The following is a 23,420-nucleotide window of genomic DNA, read 5'->3' on the forward strand; positions in this document are numbered from 1 at the left end:
CGTTGGGCATCTTTCCTCGCCTTTAGACAATAATTCTGATGGCAAAAGAGCCAAACGGGACAGGCAGAAAAAAAGAAAAGAAAAAAAAAAAAGCAAACTGTTTGCTAAGTTTCGTGAAACTGGTTCAGTGTTGGATTTGCCAAAATGTGGACGCAAGAAAACTGTCACTAATGAAGAAACATCAGGGGCTGTCCTAGCTTCTTTCAGCAAGAGCCCACAGCGTAGCGGTCGCCACATGTCACTGGAGAGTGGCATTATCCGAACATCCCTTCGGCGGATATTAGCTACTCAAAGCCCCAAATTACCATGACATTCGTTACCCATGTATGTAAACAGCTGTACCATTTGGTGCTACACTCATTCACTACATTCATGTGAAAAAGAAAGTCTTCACAGGACTCCACATGGCAGGTTGTGGCATTGTATTAACAACCCCCTGAATGCTTCAGACCAGAGCACTGACAAAAGCCCCGTCTTTATATAGGTGCTCACACTTACTGATGATCAGTGAGTCAAGTGCATTTGATTAGCACATATGCTCTTAATTCCATGGACATGGGAAGGGTGTCTCTAGTTTTACACAGTTCTGACATGAGCTTTCTTTTCTTATGCGCACAACAGTTAGTGCAAAGGTAACAAAACACATTCTTATGTAAACTCAAGATAATCAATCTGTATTTTTTGAACATGACTCAACTCAATAATTGTGGGAAATTTCAATAAAAGTAAAATTAAAAGATTTTGGATTATGTACTATATAAAGGCGCAATATATTCTAGCCCTCTAGTGTGAAAATAGATGTATGTAATCCAATAAATCACAAATTAACGGCTAGATTTGGCACCAAAACCTCGAGTTTAAAAAGAAAGTATTCACCACTCTTTCTACAGTTCCTTTCTGTAACGAATATTCACATTTTCAAAGCTGTATTAATCAATATTCCCTGTTGACAGCTGCTAATTATGCTAAATGTAACAATATAATCAGCAATCTTAGCCACTCTTCATTTTTTTTCCTGGTAGGTGCACAGCACCAAACAGCAGACTAACCAAGAAACATGTGAATATAAATTAGGATTTAAAGTGCCCGTGGATGCTGGATGTCTAAATAGAAAGATGTTCAACATAACAATTTGATCTTCCATTGTTCGGTGGGACAGATGTGAGTGACAGTCTCTGTTTAACATGTGTGGCTGACGAGTAGAAAGTAAAGTTGAGAGTATTCTCTCCTGCTGTGTTGGTGTTGATTAAAGAAGATGATTTGAAGAGAAACTGTAGCCCACTTAACACCCACAGCTCAGAGACTCTGAATAACACTACAAACAAAGGAATCAGGGTTATGTCAATAGATAAACTTAAAAGTAAAGTAGCCACACATGTTTATATTATTCAGTACTGATCAGAGTCAAGAAGACATGTTAAATTATGAGGCACTATTTAATTTCTTTGCTTTTATTTTTAAAGGTGTGTATTCTGTATGTGTGTGTGTATAGTACTGTACTGTAAGTGGTGATTCGCTTTCAGATTATTGGTAATTTGTGGATCGTTAAGCTGAAATAACTGTTGTAGAAATGAACTACTGTTGAAGTAAAGCAGTGACATAAGCGCTCGTTCTCCGGTGTCTCATTTTCAGTCAGCCTGTGTCTCTCCAGTAGCATTTGTTTGGAGTTGAAGATCTCACGTTGGGTTTTTACAGGGAGGGTTGGTGGCGGCGTGATTTCCCAACAGCTTGACTCGTGGTTCTGACTCATTAGCTTCCTGCACTGCCACAATGAGCCTCATCAATCGTAACCCCCAGCGCAAAAGAGCTGCTTTCTCTCTACCTGGCCTTTATGGTTCTCTTTGCTCAGTAACACAACCAGGAAGCTGTGCGGCTTTTCTAGGACGTAAATGCATAAAGGGATATAAATAACTCAGAAAGGAGTTTTTAATATAAATACAGTCAGAGATAGAGTGATGTACAGTGCTCAACAAATGAATCAGACCATGTCCCAGTGTTAGGGTTTTGTCACAGATGTGATAAATTAACAGTGTTGATAATAATCAAAATCATTGTTAAGAAAAAAGCTGAAAAAGAAAATCACATTATTTATTCATTTTTTATTAAGATATCAAATTACATTTCATGCCACCAGAATAGATGCCAATCTTTGAAATCTGAAACCCAAAAATGGAAACAGTGGCATGAAAGCTTATGTCGTTTTTATGATTATATAAAAAGACATAAAAAGCTCCACTGAAAGCTAAAATACCAACATTTTAAGAAGCGTTTAACAACCTTAATAAAGAGATTTGTTTACACTGACTGACCTTTTTTGTTTACAGTGGGGGGGGGGGGGTGTTTCTTCAGTTTCTTTTCGATGCCACTGCAAGGTCTTTTTTACACTTACGCATTTTTCCACTAGAAGCTTCAGATGAAAGGACAGCAGGACTTCCTGTCATTGCCCCAGGCCTTTTCCATTAGAATAATTTTACTGCACCAATGAAAACACTAGGCTACCCCCAGCTTCTGGCTCATAGGGGGAGTGCATCGCAAGAACGTCAGCTAGCTAATGCAACCTAGCTAACATTTCCTCTCTAGCTAGTTAAGAGTGAAGCAAGTGACAAGAGGAAAGGACAAAAAATCTTTACATGCTGTTTAGGAGTTTACGACACTGTTTAGTTGGATCTGAACTTGAAACATTGTTGTTGAGTTGCTGAGTTAAGATGGCCGCTAGTAGGTAGTACCTGTGAAGCCCCGCCTCTCGGTCTCAACTATTAGCCCTTCCCACTGAAACTGGAAAGCTGCTACATCAAAAAGAAACTGTAAAAATGTCTATCAATCATGCGGTTTTCACCAAAGGGAAAATTAGTTATAGAGACAAGTGTCTTAGTAACAGGCTGCAAACATGGATATTTCTGCTGTTAATTTGTTCCTTTTAACCAAGGAGTCTGTGGGGATTACGTCGCTTGTGGCTCTGGCCTCAAGTAGCCATTTGTGAAACTGCAGTTTTCAGCTCATGTGGTCAGGCTTCATTTTTCAGTGGCTGATGCTCCCGCTTGATTTCCACACATGAAGTCAGCTGAAATCCAACCAGAGATGAGAGCGAGCTGAGGAGGTGAGGAAGAGACACACAAAAATTAGATATCCTTGCCTCGCAGCGTTCATTTTAAAGCAAAGTCAATTAAATATGACGTTTGGCACAGCTGCATCATCTGTCAGTTGTTTTGTTACAGCCGACTGCTGTATGTTATGATTTCAGATGCCAGAAGAGCATAACAGTCCTCATGACAACTTTTATTTTTAGAAGTACTTTAATTAAATTCACAATGAAACTCAGTCTCTCGTTCTCTCTCTCTCTCTCTCTCTCTCTCACACACACACACACACACACACACACACACACACACACACACACACAGCAAAAAGCAGAATCATTTTAAATAACTGAAATAAATTATGAATACACGGAAGCATTGTGTACAATGCCTCTTTTATCTATGACGTATAAAAGCACTTCCACGGAGAATACAACTCAAATACAGCTCCTCTGTTCTCAATCGACTGTCCTCCAGATCCATTTTATGAATTGAAACATCCTTCAGCATGGTGCAGAGAAATTGCTGTCTGGAGCACAGGCATGAGGATGGGGGGACAGAGGAGCCAAGGAGGTACAAGGCAGAGAAACGACAAAATACTCAATACACACCAGAGAGTGTAGACCAAGGGACAGGTAGACTCAGACGCTAGGGAGGGTGGGAAAAGAACAAAACAGGAAAGTAAAAGCCATGTGAGGAGCCTTCAAAATAAAACAGGAAGTGAAATTGAGACAGTAAAGAGGAGAAAGGAAAGCAAATCAAGGAGAAGAAACGAGGTAATAACTGTCTAACCGATCATGTTCTCTGTAATGCAGAGAACATGATATGAGTAATAATGGTCATATAAGTTCTTATGGAGTGAAAGTGATTTTTTTGTGGTGCTTTACATGTTGATACCATGTAACAGTGAAGTGCTAAGTAAGTAAATGTCACTTTCCACTGTAAGAAAAGAGCACAGAATTACTGTATGATCTCACCACTCTGGCAGATTAAGTGAAACACAGTGAAGACAGCAGTCTTTCACATGTGCTGAGCTTGAGTTAACAAGCCCTGCCGCAGCAGCTGTAGGTGTGTGTGTGCATGTGTGTGTGTGTGTGTGTGTGCGCGCGCGTGTCATCGGGCTGGGACTCTCTGATGGCTGCCAGCAGGCCCTGCACGGCTCCTACAGGAGGTAATGTAATGACCCTCTGTTGGCATGCCCCTCAACCCGCTTTCAACACACACACACTGACCAACAATCAGAGCCTCATCGCTCCTCCTCTACCCTCCTCCTTCTCACACACACACACACACACACACACACACACACACACACACACACACACACACACACACACACACACACACACACATGCGCTCACACTGTTAAAAAACTGGGTTATCGTCGCAGTTTTTTGCTGCTGCAGGGCATATAGCTTACAAAGCAGAAGAAACAGTTTCAAGGAATCACAGGGCAAACAGTTTCCGAGGCAAACACACGTGCACAAAACACAACCCACAGGAGAGTCCAATAACCAAAACTAAATTAGAGACCTCTTGCAATTTTCTTAGGGTGTGTGTGTGTGTGTGTGTGTGTGTGTACGTTAAGGGCACAAATGTTAACACAATGATGCACCAGGCACAGTAATTTAAACACTGGCCATACTCACAGGAAAAGGTCATCATTGCATAATAAGGCAAACGTTACTTTTCCTACAACTCTACATCTGATATTTCGAGGCATTTACTGAATGAATATTGTTACACCCTCTTTTTTTACCCTATGTCCAAAGTGCTTCCATTAAAAGAGCAAACTGCAATAAAATGTCTAAAAAGAAAGAAGGAAAAAACACACACACACGCTGGACGAAAGCCGGGCCCCACAAAGAACACACGTATTACTCATCCCCCACAGAGCCGCCTTGCTTTAGTGTATTGTGGGAGGGCTGGGGTGGGCGGCTGTGCAGGGGATTGGGAGCTGCGGTATAAGACTGCATGACTTCAGCCTGCATGTAATATATCTACATGATGTTTTTTCAGCTTTGCATTGCACTAAGTGGCTTCTGTTTCAGCTAAAATTAAAAAAAGTAAAATGTGCATGTGTGCGTGTGTGTGTGTGTTCACTTCAAAACTAATCAGGAAAGCCAGTGTGGTGGAACCCAGACATCTTGTTTATCCTGAGATTTACCCGCACTTCACCTTCAGCTCCACACACACACACACACACACACACACACACACACACACACACACACACACACACACACACACACGCTCTCAGTTTACACACCACACACACACAAGTGAAGGTCTTGTGCTTGTCCCAGGTGCAGAGAAATCTGTGAAGCAGCATGTGGCTTGTCCCACTTCCTCTACAGTACCTGTGTGCCTTTGTGTGTGTGTGTGTGTGATTGCGTATTGCGACAAGACTGACCCATTTGAATCTTAATACAGGCGCTCACCATTGCATTCCTGAAACTAGTTCAACATGTAGGCTATAGGCTGCGTGCGACGCTGTCACAGAGCAGCGATGCTGAGGTCAGAGTGAGAAGATCTTCATTTGTTGGAGATTTGGTGACTAAAAAAAGTACACTTTTTTCTTAGAGCTGGAAACTGAATGCAAAAAGATGTTGATGGGTGGAGGCGGAGGGGCTGAGATGGGCTTTGAGGAGATGGAGAAAGCCTCTGCTTCCTGCTTCTCCAGTTTTGACAGCAGGGTGAAGTCAGAGATGTGACTCTTGTGAGCTTAAGCTATTTCAAAGCAGCGCACGTCTAATCTGTGTCCTGACCAAAGGAGGTGCGCGCGTGTGTGTCTGAGAGAGAGAGAGAGAAAGCGGGAGAGGAGGGAGAGAAAGAAGTGAGACACTGAAGCAAACAGAGTGAAGAAGAGAGGGAGAGAGGGGAAGGACTGTTTGTGTGCCTGGGTGCTGAGCAGCAGCAGAGCAGCTTAGATGCGGACCAGAGGTGACCAGGGCTCGGGGTGAAGGTGTGTGCGCGTATGTGTGTGTGCGTGTTTGTGTGTGTGCGCGCGTGTGCACGTGTGAGTTTTTGTTGCGCGCCTGGCAGAGAGACTGCAGGATCGGGAGGAAAAGGGCTCTCAACTTCCCTCTTCCTCTCTGCGCCGCTCTGCCCTGTGTCGCTCCCTGCCTACTGCTCCTCTTTCCCTTTTTTTACTCCGGGACACAGGCAGCTGCTGCCGCTGGTAGTGGTGCTGCTGCTGCTGCTGGTGCTGGTGCTGGTGAGATGTGAAGAGGCTTGAAGTATGGCATGCAAGGATGGTTTCTGCCAAGAAGAAGGAGATGGTGACAGCGATGCGCCCCGCGTTTACTCGGACCCTCTTCTACTTTTTCTGTTTGCTGACTTGGTGAGTCTCTGTCCGCGGTGCTGAAACCTGCCGCCGAGCTGTGTTTTCAGCCCTCAACTTACAAGTATCCCGATTTTCTTCTTCTTCTTCTTCTTCTTCATAGTATGAAGAAAATCTCTGCGCAGACAAAAAAGGATGAAAGGATCTATCCGGAGAATTTCACTCGCATTTTGGACCGACTTCTGGACGGCTATGACAACAGGCTGCGACCTGGATTCGGAGGTATTTTAGAAAAATGCGCACTATTTTTGCGCACTATTGAGAGTGTTCTGCAATAAAAGTAGTCATATCAGCTACGTAACCACTCGGAAATATCCAGAATCTTCAAACCACCAGGTGAAATTTTATTTCTTCTGTAATTTATGCTACTTTTTAAAAATTTATTTTTAAAAGCCATACCTCGTAGCTCTAACCACATTATCGAGTAATAAAAGCATCCGGTGACATCTTTAAACCACTAAAAAGGGAGCTTCGCTTGTTATTGGACTTTTTAATGTAAGAGAGCGTAAAATGTACTCTAAAGATAGCTGCAAACTCACTGCTGAGCAACAAAACACCCCATTAGTGTGGTTTAAATCAAGTCAGTTCCACCCATAGTAATCATACTACACCCCTGAAGCGCTCTAAATGAGCAGAGGGAACAATCCACTTGCTGAGGGAGGCTAAAGATTTCAATTTTGGTGTATTCTATTTATATAGCTCACAGCTGCAGTCATCTCAAGGCACTTGATACTGTAAAGTAAAGCTCCTGCAGGGGTGGAGAGAGAATGTCATTGATCTGTGAACAAGCACTTGGTGATGGTGGGGAGGAAGAACACGTTTCTAAGAAAAAAACATAAAATGACCATCAAATATGCCATAATTAAAAAAAATGTGCACTTTTATTTGCACAGCCTAACAGTCTACAGCCTGGACCATGAAATAATTGCCAGAAAATTCCAAGTTTTTGAAACTGGTTTTTATTGAAGCTGAGAAATTTTATGTTAAATGGACGGCTACTTGAGCACTCAGAGCACTTTACACAACATGCCTTATTAATCCATTCATACCCATGCCAGCACCTTTCTTTTTCTATGGCAAAGTGTTTTCTTTTTAACATCCATACACATTCACACTCTAATGAGGTCATCTAATAATAGGAAGGTTGGTAGTTTGATCCCTGGCTGCTCCGGTCTTCATGGGAAAGATGCTAACCCCAAGTTGCTCTTTGATGGATCCAATAGTCTGTCTATGAATGTTAGACAAAAAGCACTTAACCAAAGAAAAAACAGTGCTCGCATGTGCTTGGGTATGAATGGGTGAGGCAAGTTGTATAAAGTGCTCTAAGTGCTCAGGTAGAGTAGAAAAGTGCTATACAAGAACTAGTCCAGTAACCATTTACCAGTTAACACTCAGAGAGCAACTTGAGGTTCAGTTTCTTGCCCATGAAGAAACTGCCCAAGACTGAAGAAGCCAGGGGTTGACCCACCAACCTTAGTAGACAGCTCAGCCCAGTAATTTGCATCAGATTTGTATCAGACTGGCATTTCTATGCAGCTGTTTTAGGTTTTTTTGGGGGAAAAAATGACAGGTCTCTAAAACTCATCTGTCAAATATGATGCACTTGGCATTGCAGGGTTAAGACTGTGAAATGAGCATGAACGCCTTAGTGAAACTCTTTAACAGCATGGGGGAAGTAGAAAGCCAACGACATGCATGACATGTTTTCATGGGAACATTATGGCAACATTTTAATGACCTTTTTCTCTACAATGTTTTATGTGATTTGCATACGCAACATACTGCTTTGTGGTTTAGTGTATCACAACACGAGCGCTGCTGAGTTGTGCACAAGCCTGGTAGTTGTGCCCACTGAAGATGGGCCTCTGAGCTGGCACGTTTGAGTGAGTGTGGTTACATAATTGTGTGTATGTCAGCACACAAACGTCCTAATGCACAGTTCAAGTTCTAAAAGTACAGTTCTGGGTTTCTACGGCCATATTTCTCAAAGAGATGCCTCACTGCTGGTTGTAAAGCAGCCTGTCAGCAGAGATGTTCAGACATGCAGGCGTACCAGCTTCGCTTTAAAGTGAACAGAATGGAAACAGCAACAAAGGCGCTACAGCTCTGGAAGAGATAAGTTACTGCAAGGCTTTTAGATTGGCTAAACAAGTATGAATAGGACTCCTGTCTTTTTATGACCGCGACACTGAAGGATTTACACCAGTAAACGGTCATTAAATGTGACACTTGTCTGTTTCATTATCTCAACAGGTCCTGTGACTGAGGTCAAGACTGACATTTATGTGACAAGTTTTGGGCCTGTCTCAGACGTTGAAATGGTACCTATCCTATCTCATGTTTGTTTATGACTTTCTTTTTGTTTATTCTAAATTGAGTGTCAAACTACAGAAGACACAGAGATCAATACTTGAAGACAATGACTATCTTGCTCAACCAAGAGCCACTCAACCAAGCCTGCTTTATGTTTGGATGAAAAACCGAAGCAATTTCTTCCAGCTGGTCTTATTTTTGGTCCTTTTTTCCCAACGTAGGAATACACAATGGACGTATTTTTTCGCCAGATGTGGGTAGACCGGAGGTTGATGTACGAGGGCCCGATAGAGATTCTCAGGCTGAACAACCTGATGGTAACAAAGGTGTGGACACCGGACACCTTCTTCAGGAACGGCAAGAGGTCCGTCGCTCACAACATGACGGCGCCCAACAGGCTGTTCCGCATCATGAAGAACGGCACCATCCTCTACACCATGAGGTACTTATATATTAACTCGAATAATATGCCAATCTACAGATTGCAGCCAGCTCTAATTTTGCATCCATCTAAAAAGCCTGCTTGTGTTAGTTACACTTCATGTATTTGTTTTCTCTTTTTAGTGTTTTTTGCTCATTAAAATGGGATAGGAGGGATGACAGACTTTGTTTGTTATAAAGCAATGAAAGAGATTTCCTGTGAAATCAAAAACCCGCTCTCGCTGTGTACACAGTAGAGAGCTGTGTGGAGGCAGTGCACATGCCAAACTTTCACATTCATTCAGGAGAGCAGTTGATTGTTTGATAGTAATTGGCCTTTTTTATATAAAGATCAGCAGAATCAATGATTGCATAGCAACAATTGAAAAACCACCTTTGTTTGTTTTAAAACACCTGAACAAATAGAACCATGTAGGCAGTAGTTTTTGGTGTACCTTTCAAAAGAAAGCCCTTATTGCCTTGTTATTGGTTCTAAGTCAAACGCTTCTCCTCTGTTCTGCAACAGGCTGACGATTAGCGCCGAGTGTCCCATGAAGCTCGTGGACTTCCCCATGGATGCACATGCATGCCCCCTCAAGTTTGGCAGCTGTAAGTTCTTTGTGTGTGAGTTGGTGACATCAGCATCAGAAAACTTTATTGACACACAGTTTGCACAGTTGCTTTGTTACAACTGCAACATATATAGTTTATAAAAGGGGGAAATTAAGTGGAAGTAATAGTAACAATATGACATATAAAAAAGCATTTTTCAAACATAAACTTATTGAAAACATGCAAAAATATGCAAACAGATGAACAACACTTACAACACCAGGAGTTTAGTGTAGAGTACTAATGTAGATAGATTAGATGAAACTTTATTAATCCCTCGGGTGGGTTCCTCCGGGAAATTCGGTATATGTACAAAGTCAGTATTTTATCCATCCATCCAATAGGATTTATTATTAATATTAATGGTATTATTTAAATATAAACTAAATGGACAGAAGCTGAGATGAGGAGAAAGACATGATGATTTATTTTCTTTTTATATAGCTACATCATGACAGGAAATAAACGGTACCATTGTGAGCCTCCTTTCAATGTTCTGGCTGTGCTACAAGAGAGAAAACAGGAAGAGGCTGCTGATTAGGTCTGACAGGACAAAGTGATCCAAACATGCATGTAAGATTACTGTTAACCTCTAATATTCCTGCAGTGCCTTTGAATGAGGAAAAGGAGTCAAAGTTTTAAAAAATCTATCATTTTATCAGAATGTGAATTCTGTTCGTCCTCAATGTTTTGTCAAATGATTTTATTAATAAGTCATTATCACAGTGAAAATTTGTACCTGAGTAATAACATAACATAACAGCATTGTAGCATTGTAAGTCTGTTACTTTGGGAAGACGCGAGTAATGTAAGTATAATTTTTAAAATTAAATACAACAATTAGTGATTTGTAAACACAATCAATATCCAGTCATTGTGTATTCTCACTCTGTTGCATGTTTGAGAGTCTAACATAAAAATAAACAAAACGCTGCCTGAGCAACTCGACACAGAGTAACTCAGTGTGACAGAGAGTGTAGAAAATCTCAGTTAAGATTTTTAATCCTGGAATTTCACCAGCACTCCCACTTTGGACTTTGCAATACCAAAGAACAGCTGCACACTATGGCAGATGTACACAAAAGAAAAAGCACTCTGAAATGATCATTTCTAAATGGAAAGTGAACCATCAAAATACTTCCAGTTAATTAAAAAATAATCAGTTTCATCACCTCAAAAAGGAAGAAAATGTCACAGCAATGTAAAATACTGGAGTAAGTCAATTCAGTTAAATTAATTTTTGAGCTAAACATACAAGAGTACAGTAGAAGTGTAAGCAAATAATCCACTTCTGGTTCTTTACTTCTTGTAACTCAGATAAACTTGCACATTAAAACAGGTGGCAGTGTAATGAGCGTGTAATACGCAAAGATCTGATGTGAGTTACCTGGATGATTATTTTGTAAATCAGTTGTATTCCACTCTTACACAATTGAAGTGACTTTATTGAAAGGACAAAAAAAGCTGGATTCTAAGATGAATAGTGTGATTCTATTTCAGGACGCCATGCTTCCTCGGCCGGACAGCTGCTGTGTAGCAGTCGGTTAGGATAGCGTGACCACTTTATAAACAACCAAATAAGAGCGTTTAGACTGAATCTGAATCTAAACTAAGCAGAGTGGGTAAAAAAAGAGAAAACACCAGTGGAAGGCTAAGACAAAGAAAATATTGTCCTAGCTCAGTTCATGAAGCCACTTTCCTCCTCTTGGTACTGAAATGGATGCTGTGCTGAAAAGGAGCGCTAAAGAGCTGAGCAGAAAGCGACTAAATGCTATAGTTAATAATGAAACATTTCATTCTTCATCGTGAACAATAAACGCCCAACTCAGCACCAGTGTTCACAGTGGGCCCACTGGTCAGCAGAAATGACTTATTTCAAATAAAGGAGCTTCTCAAAAAACGAGCAGCTGCGTCTTATCAGAGAGCAGCAGCGATTTGAAGATTACATCTGCAAGAGAAAGGAGAGGAAAAAAGACAACGAGTTTGCCTCTACACCCGCTGTCAATTACCCAATCTGGTGACATTGCGGAGGACAAATTCACATTCCTCGGTTATTGTCATCCCCCCTCCTCCCGTCCTTTCACCATCCTGTGCTGCTGCTAGCCTCCAGTCAGGAGGAAGCAACCATGGATCTGATGTGGCCTGAAGCGAGGGAAAGGTCAGAATCCCTTCCTCTGCCTCAGGATAGCGCAGACCTATGCAGCTATTTTCCATAGCCGGTGCATGTGTCGATGTGTGCCTGCGTGCTAATTTTCTCGCTGTCTGCCCTGCCTTCATTTTTCCTCCATCTCTCCCCCTCTCTCTCCTCTCACCGTCTCCTTTTTCTGTTTCTCCATCTGGACTTGTGTGCACAGGCACTGCGTTCCACTCCATGACACACCAGAGTCATTTCATTTTGGCAGCACAGTTGGTATCCTGCCGATACGGAGTCCCATAGGGAGTGGCAGGCCAAGACAACTGGCATTTTGTTTTGCATTCGCACTCTGGTCAACCTCGCCAGTGAGAATACAGAATACAGAAAAAAAAAACGCACAAAAAACAAAATAAAACAGAGGGGAAGCAACAACGGGGAATAAACAAACTTGTAATATAATGTGTGACTGTTACAACTTTAATTAGACACAAAGTGGCAGCTTGAGTCTTTACTAATTGGACAGTTTTACTGTTATCATATATTTTTACTTTCATTTGTTCTGATGTCATGGTGTGGTCCACAATTACCAAAATAGATTGTAAAACCTGCACTGGAATCATTTTCTTTATGCAGATTAGTGAATTATTCATGCTTGAGTGGAGGTGAGATGATGAGTCAATCTGGTAGAACCAATAAAAAATTATTCGTGAAAAGTTTTTGGTGGAGACTTCTTGTTTGTTGTGATTCACTTAGAGGGGACTGTCTACATTTTTACACCTATAAAACCTGTTTGAAACAAAAAGATATGTTTTTGACAAACTTTTTGTTTCAAACATGTGAATTTGAGCTGGCACACTGAACTTCTCTGAGACTAAATAAATCGAGCATAACATTCAGCCACTAAAATGTTTTTCTGTTCAGAAATACAAGCAAATAACTGTAAAAATACATTTTTCTGCTTTTTTGTAAAACAGTACATACAAAACATAAAAATTTACTTTGGTAATTACCAATTTACTACTGTTACTGTAGCGCAGATGAGGCATAAACCTCACACAGGATGGTGATCTAACACTCTGCATATTTTAGTTGCATTTTACTCAAAATGATTGTCTCATGTTTATTAAGGGTGAAGAAACATATTTTGAGTGTAACAGGGACATTTGAGGCCCCACCCAACTGCTCTTTTCTGTTTTGAGAGGGGCAACCAATCAGCCAATCAGTTCCTCCAAATTTTCATTTCAGACACAGGATGAACTGAGGGGCAGCACTAAGGCCCAGTGTAAGACAAATAGGGATTGATTTTAATTATGAGTCATGCAAAGCTACTCTAGTAGAATCTAATAATAAGAATATCAACTTTATTAACAGGAACCTTTAAAGACCTCAAATGTAGGAATATTGGACACGACTTAATTAATTGAATTATCTATAACATATCCTACTTAAAGCAAAAAAAAAAATTATTATATTAATCAATTTATAGTTTATTATAATATATTTAAGCATTAACATTAACGTTGATCTTTTTTTGTGTGTGTGTTTGTTTGCTTTTTGTGTTGCTTCATGGGTGGACATGCGAATCAATTTCCCATTGGGGACAATAAAGTTACCGTTGAACCTTTATCAACAGACAAAGCAACAACTGTAGAGATAAAGGTTATTATCAATTTGAGTTAGTTGTCATTTCTTTAAATTTAGGCAATAAAATAAAGGCAATATAATACATGCTGCATATAAAATATATTAATTCAACTTAGTTTCACTACACCAACCCACCAAGGAAGTAGAGCTTGTCTTTTAATGGGAAGGTTGGTTCACTTCCCAGTTCTTCCAGTCAGCATACTGATGTGCTTTTGAGCAAGATAACAAACTCCCAACCTGCCCAAGCATCTTTCAGAATAAAAGGCTTGGAATAAAAACGCTCTGAGTAAAAAAGTGCTACATACAGTTAGATCCACAGGTTTGTGGATAATGACACAATAATAATTTTGCCTCTGTACATCAACACAGTGGAATTAAAAGCTGAAAGTCTGCAACAAATTCATCTTGGATTTTTGAGTTCAAGTTCAAACAAAATAACTGGATTCATTACTTTGGAATGATGGCCATTTTTATACATAATCCCTCCAAAAACGTATGAACCTAACGGCAAGCAGCCACGTCACCAGGAAAATGAAGTCCGGGTAAAAGCTGGCTAGTAAATGAAAACTTGTGTTGTTGCACCGGCCCAATAAATGCAGATGTTTTAAGTTTAGCAGCAATTTCCACAACAGTTGACAACAGACAAAATAACTAATGTGTAGCTCGTTCCTAATGGTTTCTGGTTTAATGCACTTTTACATAACAATATGCAGAATTTGTTCCAGGAATAGCAACCCCATTATCTGAGAAGGAAAAGCAGAAGTGCTAGAGGATGTAGCATTTATCACATATACAAACAGTGTGAAGAATGGCAATCCAAAGGAAAACAGGAGAAAAGTGGTAAAGGGGAAAAGGTGCTATTAACAGCTGGTTGGTGACAAGAAGAAATCTACAGTGATGATAATGTTTCAATTATATCAAAGTAAAATCCTGCACACATATGGACAGTTTACAGTATACAAAGAGCTGCTTTCTTCTGAGCATCTTGTTTTTCTGCTGCACTGCTCACAGCTTACAGTCAGTGACTCATGTCGGTGTGGCTTTGCTGTCTGCCCACAGATGCCTATCCTAAAACGGAGATGATCTATACTTGGACCAAAGGGCCTGAGCATTCAGTGGAGGTCCCTCCAGAGTCCTCCAGCCTCGTTCAGTATGATCTCATTGGCCAGACGGTCTCCAGTGAAACGATTAAATCCATCACAGGTGAGATTTGCTCATCCTTTCACCGTCCTGCTTTATCAACCGAGTTACAGTGAACGCTCGAGGAATAATGGGACACTGCTGTTCATTTATCACTTTTACAAAAGAGTCTGTTTTTTTTATGAAAAGAAAAGATCCACATCTGTCTGAGCGCATTATATTGAATCATACTTGGAAGATTTGCCAAGTCTACACTGTGTTTCCACAAGACAGATTTGGGCGTCGCATATTTGGGGGATATAGAGTTTTGACACTTGCACAGACATGACAGTGGGTCTACTGGACCATGGCTAGCACACAGTCTTGTGAAATGAAACCCTCAAACATCATGCGTTGAGACATTTCAGAGCCAGTTGGCTCGCAAAAATACTGAAAGCCCCACACACCACACCAAAAAAAAAAGATTTTAGCAGCAGAAAGCTACAGCAGAGTGCAAATGGACACAATGTAGAAGTGAGGGGAGAAAACCAGATCAAATGTGACATCTGTCTGGAGCTGCATTAATGAAATCTGTCAGCCTGCAACTTCAAATTCTTTGTTAATGAAACTAATTCATTTCTGTTGATCCCCCAGGTGAATATGTGGTCATGACGGTCTACTTCCACTTGAAACGTAAAATGGGCTACTTCATGATTCAGACGTATATCCCCTGCATAATGACAGTAATCCTCTCCCAAGTGTCCTTCTGGATAAATAAAGAATCAGTCCCAGCGCGCACAGTTTTCGGTATGTAGACTTCACACAGCATTCATGCTGCACTGCCTTTCTGCTCCTCTCTCTCTCTGTTTATTTGGTGCCTGCATGCCAATGGAGCAATCAGAGCTGGAGTATCTATTCAGTCAACACAACAAGGCGATGCTTCAGCACGCGGTGATTACGGGAAACAAAAAGTTTCCCATTCTATTTTATTTTCACCTCGTACAGTAATTCTCTAAAATATGTTTGGCTCAAAAAGCATTTACAAGCAGTAATACTGCACGTATGGTTGAAATAAACATTTTTAATCAGATGGGGAAAGATGTCCTCCTTATTGTAGTTGCTAATGACAAGCGTTTCCTGAGTAAATTATTCTTTTTTAAAAATGCCTAAACCACTGGCTCAGTTCAGGAATGCCAAGCCCAGTGTTTTTCCATCACTTCCCATTCGCTCTTGTAATGCTTCTGTCATGGATTTGCTGTGTGGAAGGAAGGATGTAGGACCCAAACGCAGGATTCAGAAACGAAAGCGTGAACTAAAATAGGTAGCTTTATTTTGGCCATAAATAACTTACTTCAAATACAAAACTAAACTGGAAACAAACCAGGACCAGTAACTAGGAAATGGCTGAAAACACAGAGGAAAACACACCAGGGAGTAACGAGGGAATGGAAAACAGGAAGAAAGCACAGCTGGGGCTAATCTGAGGCCCTTTCTCAATTCTCAAGTACGCGAGTACGTACTCGCGTTCTCGGCAAGTACGGACTCGCCGAGAACGCGAGTACAGACTCGCGATTTGTACTTGATGATGTCACACACAGGTCTGGACCTTTTTACTGCCGTCCCCTCTTAATTTAACTGTGAGTAATATGTTATGAAGCTTAACTTTAATCACAGCCAAAGCGGTTTACTCAGGAACAAATAAAACACTGAAATAAACCAAACATTAACATTTAGAAGTGATCTAAGTGACTTATATATTATGTTTAACCTCAGTAGTGAAATCTCTATTAATAAAAATAGTGTACATGTACATACGTGTACATACCTTAATAAAAACTAGCAAGTGAGATGTTAGAACGCTTTTATTTTTATTGTAGTGGACACTCAATACAATAGACAGCTACTGGGGTTTGGGGTTTATTTAACCTGAGTAGCGAAAAGACCGCGGGGTGTGTGTGTGTGTGTGTGTGTGTGTGTGTGTGTGTGTGTGTGTGTGTGTGTGTGTGTGTGTGTTGAAAACGAGACTAGCAATAATAAATCATGATGAAATCAACAACAAAACACAAAACCCTGGGTCACCGATCCTGGACCAGGACAGCTAGTCCTGCACCAGTATGGAACAAACTTATGATGTTTTTGCCTTTGAAATGGTTTATTTAAAGACCAGGTCCACAATTTGGTGCATCAAGATGGTGATAATTAGGTGATGTTAGTGTGCTATCAGTTTGAATGGAGTCAAGTTGGCAGCTACGTGCAGTCTGTTTGTGGCGATACAGCAATTAACGTTCACAAATTAGCCCAAATAACAAATCTGTTGCTTTCTGCATCGACTGAAATTCACATTGACTAAGAAGCTCATAGATCTGAAACAGAAAGTCCTCCACAAACAGTGACATAGTTGCTGCAAAATGCAGATTTAACTGCAGAATTACACACAGCAACCTTGCTTTTATATAGGAACATAACCAAAATACAACCAGCTGAGTTGATGGACTGATGGACACAGACCGACTCAGACTGACTGAAAAAGTTGTCAATCTGCGTTTATGCGTTGGACAGAAATTATTTGCAAATGTTTGAGTCCAAGGGGGACTTTAATTTTGTGGAGACAGGTTGCCTTCCAACAACTACCCGTGCAATCACATTGTGACCAAAAGTGGTCTTCCACAGATTGAGAGTACTACTTGCAAAAAATGCCATGCAGTCACCGGGTAACCATGAATTTTTCCTAGATGCCGTCCAGTTTTGTCTCTAGTGTGACTAAGTCCTTTACACTCTGTGGGATTTCCAATGAGCTTTTCTTGTCTTAAGCTCTCTTTTTCAGTGCTGTGAGCTTTAATCTGATTTCCTATTGTGAGTCATGGGTCGGCCATTTGTTTGTTTGTTTGTATTTGTTCTGTGTTGTCTAAGAAAATATGTGTTGTCTAAGGTCATATGGCTTGTTGATGAATTTCACAGTCAGCGCTAAGACTACCGGCCCTGTTAGCGGTCACGTTAAAAACCTCCACTGTCAAACTCGACATGATCAACAAACTTCTGTTATCTTTTCATTTGTTCTGTAACTTAATTTATAGCTAATTTTATTTGCTTACAGTCAGCAAAATAAGAAACTCCTTCTGAATTCATAATTTAAACGGTTTGTAAAGAAGTGAACAGTCTATTATTTAAATTTGATTTAAAAAAAAAAAAATAAAATAAAGTGCAGCCTTACCTAATGTCCACCCGACTGTTACTCATTTTATATTAAGATTTAAAAATCTAGTCGGTATTGGTATGAAGAGTAACCTTCAATAATGGTAATAAATCACACAGCAATAGGACATTCATGTAGTTGTAAAAAGCATGATAATATATTAAGTAATCCAAAGTATTCAGAATACGTTACTCTCATTGAGTAACTTACCTGAATACGTTACAAAATACATTTTGGGGCATGTAATCTGTAATCTGTAGTGGAATACATTTGAAAAGTAACCTTCCCAACAGTGAACATGACACATAAACCAGGGGACATGGATAACTAACTAAGACAAACTAATAATAATACTAGGACTTAGTGTTATCTCCTAAATAATACAACCCTTAACTTGACAATAGCACATGATATTAACATAAGAAATCAACAATTCAAACATAACCCAAAATCCCCCTGACAAAAATAAAATTACTTCTCCTCAGTCTCCTAAATTCAGTGCATCCCTTAGAAGGAAAATAAGAAACATAAATAAAAAGAATTGTACCAAAACGTAACACAAAATGAAATTGACAGGGGAGTGCTTTCAGTTTTGCAGTGTGCTGCATTTCTGTTAATTAAAACGTCTTTGCAGGCGACACTGCATTTCTTCAATTGGCCTAAGTACATCTAAAAGCAAACAAATAAAATAAAGGCCTTACTAAATTCATTGTTGATGTAAATAAAACTCAAAGTAAAGTACCTGACCTATCTACCCCTGCTTTGTGTACTGCACATGTTTTGTCACTTAGTTGGGGAGGGAATAACATCTTTTTCCAGTATGTTGACCATTTTTCTGAAGCCTTCCAGGGTCCAGCTCTTTGCCTTCTTTTGTGGCAGACATTTGAATTTTGTTGCATAATCTGTCTTTGAATACAGTGGTACTCCTCCAGACAGAAAACAAGCAGTGCAGTGCAGGGAACAGCTGTGATTGGCACATGCAGACTTGAGGTGAGGCGCTGATGTAGGGAGCACTCGATTTACTTTTGCTTTTCATTTTCAGTATCGCTCAGTAACTGTGGGAAGCCAAAATCGTGATTGAGATTAAACTCTGATTAATTGTGCAGTCCTAATCCTTAAATACTTGCCAATGAAACTTTCGTTCGATAATATACTTGATCCAAATTCTTGCTGGTCAAAAGGAGATTAAATACGTTTCTCCCTCACTAAAACTTGGATGGGTTGAGAACGACTTGGTGTGTCCCCCAGATGAGTTGGAAGAGGTGGCCATGGCGAGTCTGCTTTGACTGCTGCCCCCGCGACCTGAACTCAGATAAGCAGAAGAAAATGGATGGACAATCCCAGATCACGTTCTGCCTGTAGTACAGTCATTAAAATATTGCATTTTCACACCAGAGCTACTCTATCATTAAAGTGCTCTAAAGCAGGGGTGCCCAATCCCAGCCCTCGAGAGCTACCGTCCTGCAGCTTTTAGATGCATCCCTACTCCAACACAGCTGAATCAAATGGTTTGATTACCTCTTCAGCATGCCATCAAGTTTGGCAAAGGCCTGATAACAAGCCATTCATTTGATTCAGGTTTGTTGGAACAAGGATGCATCTAAAAGCTGCAGGACGGTAGCTCTCGAGGGCTGGGATTGGGCACCCCTGCTCCAAAGTGTTGAAGAAAAAAGTCTTTAACAAGTTATATTTTCAGTCAGTGAGTGCATCTTTTGTATCTGTTACTCCCCCCCCCCCGTAATATGCAAAACTGCACTGGTTAAAACAAACAGAATCAATGTGATCATAGAGGTTTTTGTTGGTTACAGTAAGGTAGTCACAGGTCAGCCACCAAGCAAACAGTTACTTTATTGATCACTATATTTGATTTATGAATATGAATTGAGATTACACCCAAATATATAGTGTATATAGTATATGTTTGAGTAAATTATAAATAATTAGTTTGCTACCCATACTAATATCTTGCTGTAACAGTAAAAATGAGCAGATGTTCGTCAGACTCTACAGTTCTTGCTAAAATGAAGGTGCATTGATCAAAAGCCAGACCCAATGGAAGGGAAAGTTGGATGAAATTAGCACAAAATCCATCTGTCTTCTTAAAAGCACAGTGGGCGAGATGAACATTACAAACAATAGCCTCCCTGCATGCTGGCTGCTCATAGATGTGCTACAAAACCTGCTTTCAGTTTTTAGCCTGTAACCCAGTTGCGTGCTATCCATACTCCCTTGCTACACTGTTTGGGTTTGCCCTAGAATAGACTAATTAGTGTGTGACAATAGACATGTTGTCTATTGAATGATAGTGGCACTGATGCTTGCCGCTGTTTGAAAGTATTCCTGCATTGCTTTCAAGAGAATTAGCATTAACTCATCACCATGACTAATGACAAGCTAACTAAGAGAAAAACAAACAAGTGTCAGTGGTGATTAATGATTCTGATTTAATATGCTGACCGTTCACGATGCTGCACAGACGTCTACATAAAACCACACGTGGGTTTATACAGTAGTACTGACCCCATGTATGAAATCCACACATCTCCTCTATTGACTGGCATTTTGTTAGCTAGCACTCTGTCAAATCATCATAACATACTCAGACACCAACACAACCAACAACCCACCCCACCATTTGGTTTTAATAAAGGTGTCACGCACGCTGCAGCATCACCTCTAAGCATTCATTTGGTATAGTGAATGCTTTTGCCGTCAGCTGTTGAGTTGCTTAGTGAAAAATGATGCTGTGTGGCTCTCTCTCTCTGAGTGTCGCTCAGTGTAATATAGCACGAGCGAATCACTGCTGCTCTTCTTCAGCGGACAATGTATCTGACAGTCCTGCTGCTCTACCCCTGCCTCCCCCGCCCCAAACTGTCCGGCATGACAGAGGCATCACAGCAGCCCGACTATTGACGCATGAGTCGAGCCTTTGAGACAGTGGAGTTCTGCTGTTATCCGCTGCTTTTCAGCCGGCGCGTGTGTGACTGTTTGGGTTGGAAGGTGGTCTGTGTTTGGATTTCTCCTCTTCTTCCCTGTAGCCTCTGTTTTGACTTCCTGCCTCTATGACTCCACTGCAGTGACCTGTTTTAAGCCTAAAAGAAGCAGTTTGTCAAGAAGACAAACAGGAGTGGAGTGAGGATTAGAGCTCAAGCTTCATGGTTTCAAATAGAGTCAAGATAAAAAGTACACTTAAAGTAAAACGAGTGTTTCTTAAAGCCTCAAATTATAACTTTCTAGACTTTTGACATTTAACAACTCCAGTGATTGTCTCAAATCAGAGTTTATGGCCAGTAATCGTTCTGGAAGTCCCAAAGTGTAATTGTCCTTTGGTCTATGAAGAGGCACACATTTATGATCCTACAGTACATCTTCTCTGTGAAAGTGAAGACAAAGGACCATGAGTTTCGATTAAGAGGTTACTCTTGTGACATCAGGCGCATGTTTCCTTAGACACAATAACTGGTCACGAGAGAAAACTATGCGTTCCTCGACGAGTTGGAGAGTCGTGCCATGAGGTTGGTGGCTGCTTCTGGGAGAAACTAATCACAAAGAAGGTGCTACACCAAAAACTACCCTGTGATTGTGTTGATTGCAAGAGTAGAAGACCCAAGTGCAGACAGAGGCGAGGAGACAAAAGTGGACTTAACGAAAAGCGAGCCTTTATTTAGGGCTGAAACTCACGAAAATACAGCAAGGCTAAACTGCGGGAAAACCTGAACATAAACTGGGAAACTATGACTATGACTTGACTGGGAAACTGTGAGAAGGGGTAGGGAAGGTAACACAAACAACGCGACGCTGAACACAGGAAGACGGAGGACTTAACTACACACATGAGGTGATGAGGAGACACATGAGGACACAGCTGACTAGAATGAGACATAATGACAAAGGGCGAGTAAGACTAAACATGTAGTAACAAGAAACACAAGGTAAAAGTAAAACAGGAAACATGGAGACTAGACATGACAACACAAGCTTAACAGACCTAAAGCACAGATTGCTGCGGTCCTTTGTATTTTGCATAGAACATACCAACTTCTCTGCAAACTCTCACCAAATAGTAGTCAAGCAGCAGTAACAACAAGTTCAACATAATCTGGAAATGCAGACCATTCACCTTCAAAGTAAAAGCCCTGTCGCATTTTTTCCCAGTGAGCAATGGTTGTCAAATAGTAGGACTATGTAACTGAAGGCTTATTAATTCGACCCTACATGGTCACATGTCCAAAATGAGGGAAAAGCAAACATTAGCAATCACAACAGCTTGCCCGACTATCCTATGAAGCATACTAATTCATGCAATTTACTGTATCTTCTTATTTAGCTACATAAGTAACAGTCTATACAGTATATTCAGATATATGCTGCACTTGTTGTTGCACAGCTGCTTTCACTCTTTCTGCTTCCTGCTATAAGCTAATAACCTCAAAGCTTTATGTTCCTGAAGTACCAACATGAAAAAAAAACATCTCTCTATGCAGCGCTGGGAACAATCAAGTATCCAAACCAAGCATAATTATGGCGAAAGAATGGCTTCCGGATAATTTCTCTGATTTCAGCGACCCACACCATACTTTGCATTATATACATAATCAGTTCCAGAGTCAGTGAAATGTTTCCACGAAAGCTTTAATTTTAATTTTAATAGAAAACACCCACTGTTTCATTCTTTTGGCTATGTTAAGAAAAGCTCTCTATTAGAGGGTAACGTCCTCAGTCTGTGGCCTTGAGCTGCAGTTCACCTATCAATGTCATCCAGCTGCTTTTGACTGACAGGTAATTATATGGCGGTCACGTCCGGGCAAAGGAGACATGCGTTTATGTTGGGTAAGGGCTGTGACGCACAGATTGTTCCAGATCTTTGGCATAAAGGGGATTTTCTCCAAATCACATTATTGCTATTGGTTAATAGTACCAAGGGCGAGTGACGAGCCTCAGGCTTATACGGTGACCTTCTGTTATTGTAGAAGCCCCGCATAACCTTGGGTGCTGGTCAGACAGGTGTCTTGTTTTATTTTTATGGTCCCTCGCTGGGTAGTGCAGCGACAAATAAATGAGAACACATGACATTCAGTCCCAGTGTCTGCATGAACCTCAGTCAATGTGTCCTCTAGCTCTGTGATGTATAACCTTTCTTTATTTGAATTATTTCCACAATTTGAGAGTTACCAGTGTTAATGTGATATACAGGGTGGGCCATTTATATGGATACAATTCCATTTTATTACAGTGTATCCATATAAATGGCCCACCCTGTAGTTAGGAAACTGCAAGCTCACAGTGGCATAATATAAGTTAATGCTTAGTTATATAAACAGTATTTGGAGGTAGAGCATGCTGACCATTGCTTAGATGTCTTAATTCATCTGCTGTATAAAGACCTTGACTATCTTTAGCAGGACTATGATATAAGAAATTAAGTGGGTTGGTACCAAATTATTGATGGAAGTGATTGCCAATGAGACTGGAGAATACAGGGAGTGCAGAATTATTAGGCAAATGAGTATTTTGTCCACATCATCCTCTTCATGCATGTTGTCTTACTCCAAGCTGTATAGGCTC

General features: G+C 40.6%; 1 protein-coding gene across 1 annotated transcript in view; it reads left to right on the top strand.

The window, feature by feature from the left end:
- Positions 1–5,967: 5,967 nt before the first annotated feature.
- Positions 5,968–23,420, top strand: part of gabra4 (gamma-aminobutyric acid type A receptor subunit alpha4) — a 24,632-nt gene continuing 7,179 nt past the window's right edge. Inside the window, exons 1-7 of the mRNA XM_005719454.1 lie at positions 5,968–6,420; positions 6,524–6,642; positions 8,674–8,741; positions 8,955–9,175; positions 9,680–9,762; positions 14,603–14,746; positions 15,317–15,469. Coding sequence (XP_005719511.1) covers positions 6,332–6,420; positions 6,524–6,642; positions 8,674–8,741; positions 8,955–9,175; positions 9,680–9,762; positions 14,603–14,746; positions 15,317–15,469 — 877 coding nt within the window. The 5' untranslated portion in view covers positions 5,968–6,331. The remainder of the gene's footprint in view (positions 6,421–6,523; positions 6,643–8,673; positions 8,742–8,954; positions 9,176–9,679; positions 9,763–14,602; positions 14,747–15,316; positions 15,470–23,420) is intronic.

Source organism: Pundamilia nyererei, unplaced genomic scaffold (genome assembly GCF_000239375.1).
Source record: "Pundamilia nyererei isolate P.nyererei 1_Seehausen unplaced genomic scaffold, PunNye1.0 scaffold00001, whole genome shotgun sequence".
In the NCBI taxonomy this organism is placed as follows: Eukaryota; Metazoa; Chordata; class Actinopteri; order Cichliformes; family Cichlidae; genus Pundamilia; species Pundamilia nyererei.